General features: G+C 48.5%; 1 protein-coding gene across 6 annotated transcripts in view; it reads left to right on the forward strand.

Annotated features, from left to right (window-relative positions):
* Window positions 1–19,620, forward strand: part of LOC109307088 (myomegalin-like) — a 76,847-nt gene that overhangs the window by 18,688 nt on the left and 38,539 nt on the right. For all 6 annotated transcript variants that reach the window (XM_019530746.1, XM_019530747.1, XM_019530750.1 and 3 more), the window contains exons 17-19: window positions 628–755; window positions 10,589–10,680; window positions 11,548–11,762. In XM_019530746.1, coding sequence (XP_019386291.1) covers window positions 628–755; window positions 10,589–10,680; window positions 11,548–11,762 — 435 coding nt within the window. The remainder of the gene's footprint in view (window positions 1–627; window positions 756–10,588; window positions 10,681–11,547; window positions 11,763–19,620) is intronic.

A 19,620-nucleotide genomic window follows, 5' to 3' on the forward strand; every position in this document is an offset into this window, starting at 1 on the left:
GCCTCTTGTGTTTTCTTTCTGTCCCTTAGCTTCCCCCATCCCTGTGCCCATTGGTTTGCATCCCTCTTGCCAAGTCTTAAAGGGTGCACCTTGCTTTGTCATTGTTATCCGATTGTTTGGCTGGGAGGGGGCTGCTAGTGGATTGTCTGGGCCATGTGCCTGCATCAAGGCACAATGGATGTTACCTACCCCCCGTGCTACCCCTGTGCCCTCTGAGGGGTTGCAGCCCCTTAGACAGCTGAGCTCTCCTCAGTGACAGCAGTTTACACATAGAGTTTCTCTTGGCATTCTGGTGAGTACTGATAGTAATCATCAGGAAACTGTCATTCCTACCCAGAGTGTTGCTTGAGCAATCTGCTCCTTGTAAGGGTCTGAGTGGGCACGTGCCAGGGCCCAGTGCTGGTGTGCTGAGGAGCCCATCACATGATGCTGGTTCTGTTGAGGTTTAGAAGAGAAATGAAAGGAAATGAGTTACCAGCGCAGGGGTTGAATCTGTGACTAGAGCACTGAGGACCAATGCCTGGAATAACAATGGAGGTGCCAGTTCTTTGTGTGGGCTTACTGGTCAGGGCATTGACTTACAGCCTATCTAACCCTCTTTCCTTTCTGTGTGGCGTGTCTGAATAGCTCTGAGAGAAACCACACTCTGCAAGTGGAGCTGGAGGGTGTCCAGGCACTCCGGGACCGACTGGAAGAGGCTCTTGGAAGAAGCTTGGAACGTTTGAGCAGGCTGGAGACCCAGGGCGCCATTGGAGGTGGGGATCAGGAGAGTGTGAGAGTCCTATCCCAGCATGCCTTCTGAGCTCTGGCGTTCACACTGCCACGCACCCAAGATGGAAACTGCTCACTAACAGCAAGCCTGGCTGTGACTGACTTTGGGAGGGCAGATTTGTTACTAATGATAACGGTAGAAGCGGTGCATTTAGGACTGCTGTGGAAATGGCACTCGGTGCAATCCACTTGTCTCGTGTACCTGCCTGTCTCTATCCCTGCAGTGGAGGTGACAAAATGTATTTGCACATTCAAGCCATTCCATTTTAGTTGATCTCCATCCATCTCCCTTCCCTTCCCTTCCCTCCCCTTCCCTTCCCTCTGCCATTGGGCCAAATAAAGATTCCCTTCCTCCAGAAGTGATTTTAAATGTTCTGTATCATCTCACAATTGCATGAGTGTGGATTTGTTCCGCCCCCCACAATCTTTTCCATCCAGTGGAGTCCTGCTCCTGGGACAGTGGCTGCCTCTGAAACCAAGCTACAGTGTCAGGGGAAAGGGGCAAAGTGTCTGTGGAAAAACAAGTTCTTCCTGGTAGCCAGAGCTTGTGCGCTTTGGAAAGCTGATGTTGATGCTAGACTCAGCAAAAAAAATGTCCATTTTTAGGCCCTAATCTCATCCAGCTCTGGATTTGGATTCTTTTCCATCCTTGAGGTTGAGAGCAGTCTACCTCCCAGACATGGAAGCGCACCCAAGGAGACCTTGGCTCTTCCTGTATTAGACTTTGTCAATAGCTTTTGATATTAGGCCAGTCCCTTCCTTCAGCAACAGGAAAAAACTGCCAGCTGTAGAAGATTAGTTGCTAGAAAGCCAAGTTTGGGTGACAGAGTTGTGCACACATCCCTGTGTCAGACTAGGGCCAGGAGATGCACATGCCACTGCTCTCTTTGTTCAGTACCTGCATGTTTTTAATATCAATGAGAAAATTAGACTCCCCCACCTTAAGCTATGCCAGGGGCAAATCTGAAAGATTCAGTGGGGCATATAGAAAGCCATGCTCTGGTTTGTGGGGTACGTAGGTCCCATTCAGGAGTACAGTATGTCTACTGTAGTGCATTGGTTTCTCTCTCTAGAAGGTATTTCTAATAAAGTGCTGGGAGACCAAAAGCAGTGGGGTTTCCCCTACTAGCAGCTCTTCAATGATAGTTTATGCTTGCATAAGGGAAATATTAGCTTTCTCATTATATCACTTCTTAAATTCTCTGTGTAATTGTGAGGCTGGATTTAGTGTTTCACTTAGTCAACCATACTCTGTTACACACACTTATCTGTATCATCTTAACAGCAAGCAATGAGATAGGTCTCAGGCAGGAGCGAAGAGCCTTGGTTCTCCTTAGTCTCTGAGGCTGACTGGGTCATGCCTTACAATGCAGCCCTTGTGCACTTACCAGGCGATTAAATCATTGCATGCGTCTAACTCATGTTCATCAGTGTGTGTTTCATCCTTTGCACTGAAGTTAGAGTTGATCCTTCTTCTAAACTATAGAGAGGGATAGATAAAACCTAGATAGGCACATCCAGTCCACCTTCCCAAGGTCAGTTCAGGATTGTTTCTTAATGTGTATCAGCTAGTATTTAAATTGACTTATCCCTACTCTGGGGATGTATTAATCTGTGTTCCTGCTAGAAAGTTTATCTTGGTGCTGAATCTCAATAATCCCTTCCTTTCATTGCTGTTGTTTATGTCTCAGTTATGCCATTCTGACTCCTTTCCCATTCGCCTTTGTATCCTTCACATTGCAGTAGATGGTTATGTTCCCCCTTAATCATCCTTGGTGGACTTGGCTCTCTTAACCTTTACTCCTACATCAGTCCCATGTAACTGTGTTACTCTGTTCTTTGAAGTGGCTCTGAATTTGTCTGTATTTTTGAAATGGAAGCCAGCCCAGAATGCAGTGATGTCAGTGTGATGTGAAGGATTGGTAGCACTGCCATAGGATAAACAGGTCTACATGATTTCTTTGCAGTTTATCACGCTACAAACTTCCTGTGTCTAGCCTGCCTCTCCCACCACTGTTGCTTCCCAGCATCTTCCATAGCAGACCTTTGAATGGTTTCCCTCAGGCATTATAGTTCAATTTTTTCTGAGCTCTTGGAAGATACTTTTATGGCCTTGATTAGCATAGTATCCCATAGCTCTTATTCTAAAGTATACAGCCCCTGCTGCAGGGTGGAGAAAATGGTGCTATCCCTGTTTTGGAGACTAAAAGACACAGCCAAGCAGAAAATCTGGGAATGATTAGGATATTAGAGTCTGGTTTCTTGAGTCTTCCTGTCTGACCACTAAGCTGTCTTGAATCTTGTAGCATTTTTTATGTCTTGGTTCCTTTGTTCTATGCTGTCCCTTTGGTCTGTCTTCTGTTTCAGTTCCACCTCTGAATTTCATTCCTCTGCAGTTTGCACCCCAAGCTTCAATGAAGATACTTAATACAGCTAGAAGTATGACCAATCCATGCTACCAAATGCTTTCTGAAAGTCATATTTATTGCATTTATTTCCTCTTGATCTGCAAATTCTAGAGGGGGAGAAAAGGCAACAGATTCTTGACTGACTATATCTGTTCCTTATCTGCTTTTCGATATGTTGTATCCCTGCTCCCTCCTCCAAGTTCTATAACTTTACTGTTAGTAACAAGAGAAGAGGAGCTATGATCCTATTTCCTTCTTTTGACAGGTTGGTCATGCATTTGCTTCTCTCCCAAGTTTCTGCTGCCTTCCCACCTTCCCATTTTTTGTCAATAATTGGTCTCTTGGCAGCCTAGTGGGACTGAACGAGAGCAGTGGTGAGCTGACCATGCAGGCCAGCTGACCCGCAAGCTGAACTAGCCTAGGCCTTCTAGCAAAGCATCTGCTCTTGAGACCTGCTTGTATTGTGTCCATTCATTCATTCTGTTCAGCCACCTACTGAAATACAAAGGAACCACATTTCCCTCACTGTGCTTTATCCTTCTCCAGGCACAGCAGTAGTACCTAATCAATCAGCATGGTGACGTTTCCACTAGCATTGTGCATGAGGCTAGGCAGGGGGAGAGCATGCCTAGAGTTGACAAACATGGGTAGACGTGACCCAACAGATAACCTCAGGGAAATTCTTACAGGCTTCCTCCATGCAGGGTAACATCAGTGCTTTGCCAGTCTAAATCCCATCAGGGATAGGCTTCCATTACACCCCCTGGCAAGCTGGTTCACGATCCTCAGATCGCTCTAGTAGACAGAGTTTCTTGAATTCAACTTTTTAGTAAACTTACCCAGTTTGCTGTCTGGTGCTTAGTTGTACTCTGCATATTTAGTTCTTTCTGTCAGGCTGATTCTATTTCCTCAGGATCAGGGCAGATGAAGAGAAGCCCTTCTGTGTTTGTGTCTGAACTTGCTCCTGTTTTCAGTGCCGCCTTGGCCTGTTGTCATGGAATCACAGAAAACAAGGCTGGAAGGGAGCTCAAGAGGCCCTCTGGTCCAGTCCTCTGCTCCAAGGCAGGTTCAGCTCTGCCTCGGCCATTCCTGAGAGATGTTGGTCTAACTTCATTCTTAAAACTTTGAGTGATAGAGATCCCACTGCTATCCAGGCAACCTCTTCCCATGCTTTACTATCCTTTCAGTTAGGAAGTTTTTTTTCCTTCAAGGCTACCTAAATCTCCCTTGCTTCTGATATTCTTACTGTACCCCTGATGGAGATGGCACATCATCTCTATAATACCTTTCTCCTTGCTGTAACCTTGTACGTATGTGAGGACTGCCATCATGTACCCCTTCAGTCTTCTCTCCTTTAGACTAAACAAATCCAACACTTTCAATTTTCATAAGTCGTATGTTTTAGGCTTTAGATCATTTTTGCTCTTCTCTGCATACCCATCCCATGTCTTCCTTGAAGGGTGGCATCTAGCGTTGGCCACCATACTTCAGGTGTGCTCAGTAGCACTTCCTTTAAAATGCCACAGTCTGGTTCTACGCATCTTTTTGCTCTGCACATTCAGCTCTAATCACATCAGCCATTCTGCTGCAGCCATGTCCCATTGGAAACTCATGCCTACCTTGCTGTCCCTTGTCATTTCCATGGTCCCTTTAGCATAGCTGTTATTGTTCATTGAATACATCTCTGTCTTCCCTCAGCTGTATTTGTTTTGATTTTTGTAGCCAAAACTCAGTTTTGTGTTTCCTGACTCTGTTTCTAACCTCTCCAATTACATATTCTATTTCCTCAGTAACATAAGTTGCATCTTCCAGGTCACTGTGGTCTGGAAATTTTATCAGAGCTATTGGCTCCTTCCAGATCGTGCATGGATGAATTTAAAGAAGAGCAGAGCTAGTTTCAACACTGCAGTGCTCTGTTTAAGAGTTGAGGTGGCTCATGGTATCCATAAGCACCGGATATGGTCAATTTGTTGGGTGTGTTAAAGAGTAGGAGTCAGTACCCATCCATCTCCATCCATTCCCCCACCAAAGAGATGCGGGGTCACAACAGAATGGTTCTGATACCAATGCTATATTGTGAACTGTGAAATTACTCTGCCCTTATGTTAGAAGCTTGAGCCTCTGAGCTGAGTGAGCTGAACTGGAAGAGTGGGGAGGCAGATGGAGTGGGAGGAGCAACACTGGAAGAAGAGAGTATAGAAAATATGGAAGGATCATTCTGTATGTGAGGTGGAGGAGGGAGGCCATTGGGGTGGAAAGTCCAGATCACAAAAGTATGCTGCAGCCTCCTGAATGGTGTAACAGGCCATGTCCTCAGCTGGTGCGACTGGAATGCACTGACTTCAGTATAGTTTCACTGATGTCTGCCAGCTGAGGCTGGCAGAGGAGGCTAGTATGGGTCTACCTCTGCCTCTGTGGGCATTCAACCAGACCTTTGCTGCTCGGGTTCAAAGTTCCTTGCTTGAGTGTGATCTCATCTGGTTAAAGTTTTGCAGGCCAGTTCAATGCCACTCATGCCTTCTGGTTGTGAGCAGTTTGCCTGGGTGCTTACAAAGGTAAACAGTGAGTCAGACTGGGAGTTTGTTTAAGATAGCATCCTGCTTTGTGTATCTGAGTGAATTAACATCCAGGAAAAGAGTAAAGCCTGTAGGTCTGTTGCTCCCAGTTGTGGAGGTTGAAAAGGACCCAAAAGCTATTTTCCCAACCAGCTGGAGCTTCCCTCACTATGGGGAAACCTTAAAGTGCTATAGAGTCAGTATTATGACTCAGTCAGGCATCTTCCTACAGCCCCTCCTCTTACAACAGGCCAAAGCATTGTTGTCCTCCCACTGTCCCCAGCAGTTCAGGGCTCTGAATGGCTGGGAGCAGCCTCAAGGCCATTCTAAGTGATGGGGCTAACCCTGGTATTGGGAAAGCTGCCGTGGCCTTTCTCCAAACTAACCCTTCTAGCAGCTAGAAGGCAGAAAACTGCTTGGGTATGAATCACTGCAAGCCCAAAATCTGTGGAGGCTGGGGGTGCACAACAGTGACATGAATTTTCTACGTAAGTCTTTCTTATTGAAAATCATGGTGAAATTCCTTGTCTTGTTTTGGCTGTGCAAGAGGCTAATGCCTCTTTATAGAGCAACTGTAGGGTACCTGAGCTCAGCAAATCCAGACTGGCTGATATCGGCTGAGGTGGGGGAGGTGGAGCAGAACAGAATGAAGTATGAAGATACCAACTGCTTTCATTGTAGTCTTCAGTCTCCAGTCAAGCCTGGCCCCTATCCTGCCTGTTATTCTTGGGGAAAGAATATAGCCTGGGACTCGCACCTTGTAGGTTCTGAGCGGGAGGAAAGAGAGATCCTAGTAGTGCAACATAGCCAAGGCTTAGGTGCTAGGAAAGAAACACCAGGCTATGTGCAGAGCCTATGGGATCTGCCAAGATGAGGAGCTAACCTTACTGTGGCTCATTGCATGAAGGAGCGGCTTGATAAAACAGAGCAAGGGCAACTGTGAGAGCCGTGGCAAAGCATGGGCTTATTGAAAACAGCAGGACAAAGAGGGCAAACAGGCAGAGTCTAGTGGGGTGCACCCCCACAAGCATGTACATGCAGGGACATATTTCCCATGTGACAATATTTGTGCCACTGCTATTTGTCCCCAGGCATGCTCCTGTACGCATGCTCTGGTGTGCAGGAAAGGGACCCGGCTAGGATAGGGAAGGCTGGGGTCAGCACCTGTGCTGGCCACACCAGCCTTACTTGGGGGCCTCCCAGGGCAGCAGTAGTACTGAGTTGGCTGCTCAGGCCTTGGCCACTGGCTAGCAGCCAGAGTGTAGCTCTGCCTGGCCAGGCTCCAGTTTCTGGAGGCACACCCTGCTGCTGCATGTGCCATGCCACTTTTCAGTGGTGGTTTTCTTTGACACCGAGATCTCCCAGTGTCAAAAAATCCTACACTGCTGCTAATTAGCAGCACAACAGGTGCATATGCACTGTGTGTGCTTTGTGGTGCCTCAAACAGCTTTGAGGCACCACAAACCACGTATGCACTCAGGGGGATGCATCTGTGGGCTCCTAACTTGGCTGTATCCAAGCAGGCTTACTGCATTGTGGCAGGGATCCACAGAATGAGACAGGTAATTACTCTGCAAAGGAAGAGGGCAGGATACAAGTGGCTGAAAGGGCATTGTAAAGGGACTGGGAGAGATTCCCACCTGGAATGCTCAGGGCTTGTTTGGGCAAGATGCACATGCCAGAATATATCAGAGCACTATCACGCCAGCTAGTTGTGGGGCCCAACATATTGGGAAGCAAATGCATTAGTGGAAAAAACCCAGTCCAGTAGCATATGTGATGGGCAAAGAAAATATCTGGGTTACAAAAGAAAAATATCTCCAAATAAATCTGTGTAGATGACCAGGACATAATGAAACCCTTAAGCAAATCAGGAATTACTGAAGAGTAGGTAGGGGAATGCCTAGAAGAATGTGCTTAGTGAGTAAAAGGGCTCTACACACTAGAAAGGAATTAGCAAATTTATGGCATTATTGACAACTCTCATATGGGCAAAAATAAAACACAGGGAGAGCAACCCTGGACTTGATTTTCCAAAAAGAAAAAAAGAGGTCTTCCTAGTTGCCAGGTGGTAAATTCAGTTTCCGTCCCTTGTTAAAGAACTGTAAAGAAAGGAGAGAGACTGAAATGAGGAGTAATAAAGAGCAGAGGGGTTTTCAAAAACAAAGTGGAAAGTCAAAATGCTGTCCAAGTTATACAGTGCTTTATCATTGCAGAGGTCAGATACCCAGGTACACTGCATTATGGTGTTATTAAATGGCTATTAAAGTGGTATGTGGAGATCCCTGATTGCACTGGTCAGGGGCACCAAGGCAGAGTCCTGCTATCAATAATCATATTTAAACAGCTGTAGTAGACATGATTCCTATTCCAGCAGAGAGAGACCTGACGGTTAGAGAGAAATGGCAGGAGACCGGGTTTCACTGCAAGCATGGAAATTCACTGCCTGCATGCTGGTGTGGCCATGTGAGAAGTGGGGGCAGGAGTGTAAGCGCTGCAATATGCAGCAGTTCAAGGGAAGCAGCATTTGAGGGCGTTGGTGGAGTTTTCTATTGACGCTAGATGGCAGAAGCACTCAGCAAAGCGTATTGGCATTGGCATCACGGGCTTAACTCCGTTCCAGGTACTGGTGTATGAATGAGTGGCGTATCCTGAGGATTAAGGTGCAAAAAGATGCAGTACAGAGGCAGCAGGCAGAAGGCTGGGTAGCTCAAAAACAGTTATAGTACTGAGCTCACTTTTGGTTGCCTCATCATCAAAGCAGTGTAGCTGCATCGAAACGTTCCAGAGGAGAGTGCAAAGTGGGGGTCGGAGGGCTTGACTGAGCCTCATGGGGTAGGGAAGAAGCTTGGCCAGTCCCTCCTGTGGTTCCATCTCAGCAGGATTTGAAGAGATTTTCCTGGCTGTGGTGGCATTCCAGTTAGGACAGATTTGTTCATACAGCGTGTGATTTCCCTCCTATTAGGTCAGGGTCGTTTCACCCAGCAAAGCCTTAAAAGGCACTGGGATCGACACAAGCATAAGGATGACACTAACTGTGCTCTAAAGTAAAGCAAATCAAATCTCATGCTTCAGGGTGCTGATTTAGCTTCTGCTGAGGTTAGGTGGAGATTCCCTTGTGTGTAGCATTGGAGAAGGCGCCAGATGCCTTAGGAGGCTTTCTTGGTGACAGTCTGTGGTAGTGGGTTGCGGCAGAACATGGCCATCAGACACGTTGGAACAATGCACTGCTCTGGTCCTGTGAAGCATATTGTTCAAGGGCAAGCATGTATGACGCAGGTGCACGAGAGAGAGAAAGGCCTGGTGAGTTCATCGGAGGGACCTGCATCCCATGATGTCTCGTGGTGTTTCCATCACAATCCAGCCAGGCCAGTTTACCTCTTTCCAAGCTACAAGGTCCATGTAAATACTCAGATAAACCACCTTGGGACAGAGAATTGTGTGCGTCTCATACCCTGCCCCCAGACTTCTCTTTGGGGAAAGGCTAAGCACAGCCTCAGTGTCTGACCTACTTGCTCTGGGACTGGCTCAGACCCCAGAATCTCTCCTGCATGGTCAGCTCCTGGGGAAAGCCCTGACCTGCTTCTTGGGTGCAACTCCAGGAGAAACTGGAAGCTGTGCTAGAGCAGGCAAATGAGTGGGGTTGCAGCCATCTGAGCCTGTATGAATGAGAACCTGGGGTGTCCCTAATTTGGAGACCCCCAATTCCTTGTATGTACCTCCAGGGCATGCCAGATACTGGCTTTCTCCCCAAGAGAGTCTGAACACTGATCCCCTAGCAGTCATAGCTCCAGGGGATGCCATGACCTGGGGAAAGACCCAAGCCAGCCTTACTCAGGCTGTGCTAATGGGCTTGTTAGAGTAAAAGCATCCCCTTTCTGTTGCTAGTGCCTCTCCATTGCCAGTGACCCACATGCACCTTGCCAGGCTGAAGACATTTTCTGCTGGCCAGACTCCACAGGCTGCTGGGCACCGGGTACCATGGTTCGGCTCAGCTTGGGGTCCACCACCGCAAGGGCATCCCTGACAGAGCCTGGCCCACCCAGTACAGCCCTCACCTCAGTTGCATGGTGGGCATAACTGGAACAAGGTGGGCACCAGTAAAAGTGAAAGATTTATCTGAGAGACACTTATTGTACTTGGTAGGTAATGAGCAAGCTCAGAACACAGAGACAGTTCTGTACCCTGGTCTTTCCTTGGGTATCATTGGACTCCTGCTTATCATACCACCAGTAGCCCAAGGCCCTTCACCCAGAACCTCTTCCTGGGCTTCTCTGTTGTAATGTAAGTGGATGGGGTTCTTGTTCTGCTTGTCACTGTGCTGAGGTCTAGTGTCTTGTGACCTTGAGACTCTGGGAAGCAGGGAATGCAGTGGGTATAACATACTTGGCTTGTTGGCACCTGTGCTGGCTTCTTGGCTGGCTCCCTTAGAGGCTGCATGAGGCAGGGAACTTTCCAGGGTGTGACTAAGCTGGGTAGTTTTATCCTCACTTCCTGCTTCCTACGGCACCTTTGAAGTCAACAGACAGACCAAAATTTCCCACAGCCTTCCTTATAGGGAGGTGCCCAGCAGAGAGAGGGACTGGATCTCAGCACCTGCAGGAGCCTCTGGTGCCAGGAATGAAGGCTATTAGGGTCCCAGTGCAGAGAGTCCTGGGCAGGAGCAGCTGGTCTTCCAGAGGGCCTTGGCTGTAGCTGCAAAAGGGTTTGCAAGTGTTTGCCAGGATGGAGAAGGGTGGGCTTGGACAGGGGGCAGACTGGGGCTTGCTTCTTATAAAGCTAATTTCCAGATTAGGCAACATAGCTCAAGGAGCCCCCTGCCCTTCTCACATCTTGCTTTGGTGTCTCTTCTAGGTCAACACATGGGGGAAGACACTGAGGACACCAGCACTGAGTTCACTGACAGCATTGAGGAGGAGGCACCAACCAGATCTACAGCTGCTCAAGTAAGCCTGAGAGAAGTGCTTTGTTTCTAGAGAGAAGCCTAAAGGCTGGGGCCACCTGGAAGGAGCGGTTACATATTGCTTATGCCTTACTGTGTTGCTGGGAGTCATTCTGGAGTGTGACATTGCTTTGGAGTGTGACCTGTTTGGTTATATCCCCCCTCTGAGAACTGGGGCCTAGTGCCCTCTGAAAACATCTGGTGGGAGACGAGCAGGGCTGTCCCTAGGGTACGGCAAATCGGGGCAACCGCCCCAGGCCCCACGCTTTGGGGATCCCCATGCTTTGGGGATCCCCATGTTTTGACATCTGAGGGCTGTGACAAAGGTACTACCTAGTGCCCGCCCTGTGGCACAGCCTGGCCCGGGGGCTCTGCAAAGCTGCTGGGCACCGGGCACCGTGGTTCGGCTCAGCTCAGGGGCCTCTCACTGCAAGGGCATCCCTGACAGAGCCTGGCCCATCCAGCGCAGCCCTCACCTCAGCTGCCCCATGCTGCAGGTGGCCCCCTGGGGCAAGCTGCGCCAGCACCCTCACCGCCAGGGCCAGGGCTGTTACCTCCATCCAGCTCTGCAACCCGTGTCACCTAGCTCTCTTAAGAGGACCCTGCACCCCATTAGGGTCAGCCCTGGAGACAAGAGCTCTCCAAGCACTGCCAGCAGAGGAGGTGGGTTGGGAGTGTTTTCTGCCCCCGCTGTCCTTGCCATGACACCCCACTTACACAAACAGCTAGGTGCCTGCCAACCTGGGGGTCTCCTCAGCCAAAGCTGGGAAATCATCTTCTCCATGCACCATGCAGTCCATGCTCCCTGGAGACCATTGCTCATCAGTCTTTTGCATTGCCCTCTCCTTCAGCACCTGCGCTTTCTTTCTAGACTAGTCAAGGGGGCCTTGAGAACAAGTTGGAAGTCAAGGATATTCAGTCCAATTCCCTGGCCCCAGCTCTGCTGGAGAGCCTGCAGATGGAGCTGCTGTGGGAGAGATCACAGAGTCAGCAGATCAAGGAGGAGAAGAGGAAGGTGGAAGGGGAGCTGAGGGAGCTGAAGGCACAGCTTGAGGAAGCCGGCTTCTCCTCTGTGTCTCACATCAGGTAAGGCAGACTACACCCAAAGGCAAGGAGGAGAAGCACTGTAAGATCACATGGCAGCATCCTCCAGTGTGGCTGGGAGTGCATGGCTGGTTCCTGGGTATCCTACTGAGCCACATATCGCTGTGGATCCTCTTAGCGCTGCAGACAGGTGGCTTTCCCCCAGCAGCTGGTGCGTGGTCCTTAGAGACTCCAGGACCATTGCAACCCAAGCCTGGCTGGCCTCTGCTTGCCCTGGGCAAATCTCGAGAGAGGAGGATTTAGTTTCAGGATGACTTGTACTTTCTTCTCCCAACCTTTCCTTGCCCCAGGGAAATGCTTTGGCCCTTACTGTAAGCCAGTGTTGGCACTGGATTCACAACCCAGCCCTGATTCTTTTGCTCCAGGCAAGCACAACCTTCAGATTGACCACAACGCCTGCTGGTTGATAATAGGCAAATGTTATTGATACACAGCAATAGGAAATAAAAGCAACACAGGCAAAGCAAGTACAACATACATTACCCAAATTTCCCAGTGCCCAAAATATACATGAGGCAACGAGTCCATCCATCCAGTACGTAAATGTCACCTTGAGGTTCTTTGCTTGACTGTCCAACATCAGCAGCCTTGGAGGTTGGGAGCCAATGCCAATTGACCCCTTTGCTGTTTTGAAAACTCTTCCTTTTTCATTCTTTCTTCTCCAATGGCTCTTCATCTTTGGGCATCATTAATTGGTCTTCCTGTGGTTGTCATACTGTCCACATCCTGAATCCAATTTTCATAACCTATCACATGCCCACATCCTAATTTGGGGCATTTGTGTCCTCTTAATTTGGTCTGTTCCCCCAAAACTGGAAAGCTTAAGGATTTTTGCAAGCAGGCACTTCAGTCCTGAAGCCAGGCCTATCTCTATTATGAAAATAAAGTTTGGATGTTTTCAATTACCCAGGATGTGTATATGTTGGCCTTGCTGTTTGCTTGCCTGGGTTAGACACCCTATCTACTTTTGAAGGTTATGAGAACTGTATAAGAAAACAGCTTTGAGAAATCAATTAACCCTTGCAGTTATAACCATTATTCTAATGAATATATATATTACCTATGAACCAATTCCCAAAAGCAAACCTCTAAATATCATTTTTTTAGCCATCAATCCCTTCCTTGAAGATTCACACCTTCATATCATAAATGAAGCACAATTAAGGGCATTTTATGGAATATTTAATAGCTTTGTGGAGAGGGCCTCCGCTAATCATCCCGGGAAAAGTATGACAGCACTTTTGGTAGTGGCAACGCGTAGGGGCTGCACAGGGTGCAAGTGTACCCCCTGGCTGGACACGCTCCCCACTTAGGCGATGGGCAGGGGGGGCAGGTGAGAGCACCAGTGCCCTCCCTGCAAGTGCCAGCTGGGGCGTGGGAGCACCAGTTGTAGCGCCACTTCTGGGACCGCTGCGGGGGACCCCTCCACCCCAGTCAGCAAGATTGGCCACAGGGGACCCCCTCCCAGTCATTGACTGGTCACTGGGGGGCATTTGCCCCTCCCGATTACTGTGGCACCAGTCACCCATGACTTGTGGTTAGGGGCACCAATGGGCTGGACATTGTGATGAACCTTAACCCTTATTCAAATGCTGCCCATACCCTCTTTGGTTTGGGTTTTTGCTTCAGCATTCCATAGCCCAGCAACCGAGTTTTAGTCAATCAGGTTTAAAGCAGGCCTCCCATACTGAGGCCAGGGAATATACAGCTAGAGATGCCCATTAAACCTTTTATTTCACATTCCACTCCACAATCAGTGCTTCATCTGATTGCCAATAGGTGTTTAGACCAAAGAAACCTTCCTTGGCCAGTGTCTGTGGAGATTAGGCTCGTTCCCTATACTTTTACCCCTCCTATACAGCGGGCAAGACTTTTCTCATCATCCCAGCTGGACTGATCGTGATGGCCTGATCCAGTCCTGTGACCAGAAACTTAAATACTATGTTTGCTTAAAAGAATATGCAGCTCCTCTCTCTGTTGACGAGCTGTAATCCTTTGAAGGGGAACGTACAACAATCCACAGTGACACAAGGTGACAATGGTTCCAACAGCCAGCACAACAATAAGGGGATGTAACATTGAGTTTAACACTCCAGCCATCTTGAGAGACCAACCTAGCATGCTTTCCCACCAGCTATATTTACCTGCCTGTTTAGCTTCAGATAGCACCTGAGTGATTTGCTCCGCAGCATGATGGTGTGACAGGAGTATCACTATCGGAGCCTCTGCAAGAGTGACTCTGCCCTCCTGTAATGGGCCAACCGCCTGCTTACTCTCCTGCCATGCCTTGGTCTGAATTAATTAATTGATTGGTGTAATCAGCGGGAGGCTGTCCATTTTATGCGCCCCGGTGCCAGGGGGCACTACCTGTGGCTCCTTTCCTCCCCTACACCGCAGCCCAAGCCTCTCAGATGGAACTGACGTGGTTTGACCTGGGCCCTGTTATGCTTTGGCCCTCTTCTTTCCTTCTGGGCCTCCTCGCTGCCCACTCTCTCGCTCTGGGGCCTCCTCGCTGCCCCCTCTCTCGCTCTGGGGCTGGGGTCAGTGCACCCCCCCTAAACCACTGCGCCCTTTCTGACACTAGGGTCCCCACGCTACTGTGGAGCTCCTATGAGGCCTCCTCCAACCCCTAATAGCCTCACCCGGTCCTCCAGTTAAAACAGTAAACACAAAACATAAAGCCCCTAGGCTATAACATAAAACTATACCGTCCGGTCAAAAAACATTCTATCCCTACCGGGAAACTACTCCAACTCATGGCTGCAACCAGGGGATGCTCCTGCAGTCTATTTTCTCCTTTCTCTCTGCACTGGCCAAGCTCCCCCCACTCCTTGGCAGCCAGAGGGGAACTGCCCTCCTGGCCTCATGCCTGGGTTTAAGAAGGGCCAAGCCCTGCCCCTTCCTGTCAGCTGGTTCCCTTGGTTGCCCTAGCAACCAGCACCTGTGCTGCCCTGGTGAATGACAGTTGAGCCTCCCCCTTCTCACCACTAGGGGTCTCTCCTGAGCCATTTACTGCTTTTAGGCGCAGGGCACCCGAGTGCTCTGCGACAGATGGACACTGACATATGCCTTCTCGCTCCTTCAATAACCTGATTAATTTGAGCCTGCACCTCTGGATGTTGTAACAAGTTTCATAACAGCTGGGGTAATATTCCCAATGCAACTGGTTTTAACAGTTGATTTCCACATATACCATAGTAAATCTCTGCTGCACAGTTTTCTTTCTGGCATAATTAATATTATACCTTGTTACAGTAATAAAACCATACATCTCTATTCCTAATATTGGCCCAAACATTAATGTTGGCCCAGCCAGATCTGCCCGTTCACATAAGTTTTTAACCTCCTTACAGGACCATCACATCGCAGGGGGTACACATCCCCACCAGGGGTAATGCCTTGCTAGACTTGGTACTGGCCATGGGGATGACTTGGTGGGGGATATGCAGGTACAAGGTAACCTAGAGGATAGTGACCACCTATTGATAGAGTTCACTATCTGGCAAAAGGTGTGGAAGATAAATAGTTGGGCAGAAGTGCTGGACTTCAGGAAAGCCAACTTTGGTAAACTCAGGAAATTAGTTAGGGAGGGACTGACTGGTAATAGAGGTGGGAGTCCAGGAAGGGTGGGTGTTTCTCAAGGGACTAATCCTGCAGGCACAAAAAAAGACTATCCCAGTCCACAGAAAGGTGGGGGGAAAAAGCAAAGAAACCCTCTTGGCTGAGCAGAGAAATCCAGGAGAACCTGGTGATGAAAAAAAGAGGCCTACAGGCTGTGGAAGCAGGGGACAGTCACCAAGGAGGAGTTCACCTGCTTGGCTCGAGCCTGCAGGAAAGCAGCGAGGAGAGCCAAAGCAGAGATGGAGCTTAGGCTAGTGACAAAAGTTAAGGATAACAAAAAGTCTTTTTTTAAGTACATAGGCAGCAAAAAAGAAAGTGCAGGACCACTTCAGGATGAACAAGGACAACTGGTAACAGATAGGATGTCTAAAGCAGAGATTCTAAATGAATTCTTTGCATCTGTGGTCCTGGACACGAATACGAATATGCATCCCATTAGGACTTTAGATGAGCCCAGGATAGATACCAACCCACCAGTGGTTCTTGCAAACCTAGTAAGGGGGCATCTGGAGGGGCTGAATGTATTTAGGTCAACAGGCCCTGATGATCTTCACCCTAGGGTACTTAGGGAACTAGATGGAGTCATAGCAGACCCACTGGGACAACTGTTCGAGCACTCGTGGTGCTCAGGACAAGTCCCAGAGGATTGGAAAAGGGCCAATGTGGTCCCTATTTTCAAGAAGGGGAGGAAGGAGGAACCAGGTAACTATAGGCCAGTTAGCCTCACCTCTATTCTTGACAAGACCTTTGAGAAAATAGTTAAAGATCACATTTGCAGGGAACCAGCAGGTAAAGTAATGCTAAGGGGCAATCACCATGGGTTCATAGCAGGCAGCTCCTGCCTGACCAACCTCGTTTCATTTTACAAGCAGATAACAAAATGCTTGGATGAGAGAACAGGGGTAGATGTTGTTTACCTAGACTTTAAAAAGGCCTTTGACACAGTGTCACACCCAATTCTTATAAATAAACTAAAACACTGCAGTGTAGATTATTACATAGTCTGGTGGGTGGAACATTGGCTTATGGGACACACCCAGAGAGTGGTGGTGGATGGGTTGGTTTCTACCTGGAGAAATGTAGGCAGCGCAGTCCCCCAAGACTCTGTGCTGGGACCTACTATTCAGTATTTTCATTAGTGACTTGGATGAGGGAGTAGTAAGCACCCTGTCCAAGTTTGCTGATGACACAAAACTATGGGGGGAGGTAAACACACTAGAGGGCAGGGAGCATATCCAAGAGGTTTTGGACAGGCTGGGGAGGTGGGCAGAACAGAATAGGATGAAATTCAACAAGGATAAGTGTCATGTGTTGCACCTGGGGAGGAAGAATCATCAGCACTCCTATAGCCCTGGAGGGACCCACAACTGCGGAAAGGGACCTCGGAGTACTAATCGACTCCAAAATGAACATGAGTCACCAGTGTGATGAAGTAATAAGTAAAGCTAACCGCACTTCTTCTTGCATAAGTAGGTGCATCACAAACAGGTCTAGGGAGGTGATACTTCCCCTCTATGTGGCATTCGTCAGGTTGCAGCTGGAGCACTGTGTCCAGTTTTGGCTGCCATACTTTAGGAGGGATGTGGATAACTTGGAAAGGATTCAGAGGAGGGCCACCTGTCTGGTTAAAGGCCTACAGAAAAAACCCTATGTGGACCGATTGGGAGACCTGAACCTCTTTAGCCTCCACAAGAGGTGATCTTGTGGCTGCCTACAAACTCATTGGGGGGGAGGAGGTGCAGGGGGGTCAGCAGGAAGTGGGGGATATGATGTTTACCAGGGCAACAATCAGGGTAACTAGAAACAATGGACACAAGTTAAAAGAGAGCAAATTCAGGCTGGACATCAGGAAAAAGTTCTTTACAGTGAGGGTCGCCAAAATATGGAATAGGCTTCCAAGGGAGGTGGTGTTGTCCCCTTCCTTGGAAATATTCAAAAGGAGATTGGACAGACACCCAGCTGGGGTCGTCTGATCCCAGCGCTCTTTCCTGCCCGGGGCAGGGGGGTCGGACTTGATGATCGAACAAGTCCCTTCTGACCCTAATAACTATGAAACATTTACCACAAGAGATGCACACAAAGTGTGGATACATACACGTCCATTGCCCTCATCTATGACTACAGATTTATTGTAACTTTCCCCCTCTATGATATATTGGTAAGTATCTGGCTTTAAGAGTAATATTTTTGCTTAAAGCATGTCTTCATGACACAAAAATCCAAGGCCTGTTCTCTGTTCACACATGGACAGTGAGATGGCCTCATGTCCTAAGGGTGTTTTTCTAGCCCAATGCCTATCCGTTTGGGGAACAACCACACTTTCATGGATATGAGCTCCCAACACAAATATAGGATACATCAGTTCTTCTTCTTTAATAGCATCAATCTGCACTCTAACCATCATGGTGGTAGGATCGAATTCAGATTCTACCAACTGGTTATAAGGTTGAAGCCACTCTGGTTGTCCAGTTTCAATGCCAATTTGTCTTTTCAATTCCACTGGAATATGCCAATTTTCTTCTTGCTCTACAGTGTTTTTCACAATTCCCAGTGGCCAAAGTTGAGTCTGGACACATGTAATGGCTTCAGACACATCTCACTGTAAGGCTAGCAGGGCATCAGTCAGTGTCATCACATCTTCCCCTTGGACATTTTTGAATGCTTGCATGGCATCAGTCAAATTTAGCTGTACCCTGCTGGTTACTTCTAGGCTGTCCTGAAGAGGCACATTTAAATGCTGTAGGGTAGTCCCCAGTGAGCCAAGTTTATTGGCTAAAATCTCCTGATAAACAGTATTTAAAAGTTCCCTTCCTGTGCCTGCTGCACCCAAGACAATATTGACAGCTGAGGTCGAGCTCAGTGGGACTGATTTATAACTGAGGCCCAGGCCCTCCATCCCTGCAAAAAGGGATGTAGGTAAGTAGCACATTTTGGAAAGATTTTACTCTCATTGACCAGGGTCAAATTCACTATGACCTCCCATTGATTTCTTGAGACATTTAACAGCATCTTAACGAGCAGGTCTTCTTTTACTACCACCATGCCAGCTGGATGCCACTCAGAGGTGCCCTTGACCATAACATCAGCCCACAGCTTAGAACCTTCTCCACTACAGTTCAATGCATATAGTTCCAGGTACCTGAATTTTGCAAGGTAAGGATTAGTGTCACATTCATTTGAGCAACTGTGCTCTCTCTGGCCCTAACATTAAAAACATGCCTTCCTGTTGGAATATCCAGGACTAGGGGTGCCTGACCCCAACTCACGTTTATATTTGCCCACAGAGAGAATACTCTATTTCCTTCTGGTTGCCATGGGGTAACATCCCACCCTACCTTCCCACAGGGTGGCAGGGGATGAGCAACATGGAACTGGGAAGGATAGGTGATGTTCCCCAGAGTGCTGAGGGAATTAACAGGGGTCATTGTGGGACCCCGGCACAGCTTTACAAGCACTCGTGGTGCTCTGGTGTGGTGCCGGAGGACTGGAAAAGGGCCAGTGTGGTCCCCATTTTCAAAAAAGGCAGGAAGGAGGACCCAGGAAACTACAGGCCCATTAGTCTTACTTCGGTCCTGGGGAAGCTCTTTGAGAAAATTATCCAGGAGCACAACATCTGCAAGGAACCAGCAGGGGAGATCATGCTTAGGAGCAACCAACATGGGTTCAGTAGAGGCAGGTCCTGTCAGACCAACCTGGTGGCCTTCTACGACCAGGTCACAAAATCCTTGGATACAGGTGTCGCAGTGGACATAGTCTTTCTGGACTTTAGGAAGGCCTTCAACACTGTCCCTCACCCCATTCTCATTAAGAAATTAGGTGACTGTGGTGTCAATGCCTACACAGTCAGATGGGTTGCAAATTGGCTGGAGGGCCACAACCAGAGAGTGGTGGTGGACGGGTCTTATTCGAACTGGAGGGATGTGGGCAGTGGGGTCCCCCAGGGCTCGGTCCTTGGGCCCACACTGTTCAACATCTTCATCAGTGACTTCGACGAGGGGGTAAAAATCACCCTGTTCAAATTTCCAGATGACACTAAGATGTGGGGAGAAGTGGGCACGCTAGAGGAGAGGGACAAGTCTAGACAGGTTACAGGGGTGGGCGGATGAGAACAGGATGGGTTTCAATACTAACAAGTGCAAGGTGATGCACCTGGGGAGGAAGAACCAGCACCAAACCTACAGGCTGGGGAACTCCCTTCTCATCAGTGCAGAGGCAGAAA

Source organism: Crocodylus porosus, unplaced genomic scaffold (assembly GCF_001723895.1).
Source record: "Crocodylus porosus isolate Cpor-Errol unplaced genomic scaffold, CroPor_comp1, whole genome shotgun sequence".
NCBI lineage: Eukaryota > Metazoa > Chordata > Crocodylia > Crocodylidae > Crocodylus > Crocodylus porosus.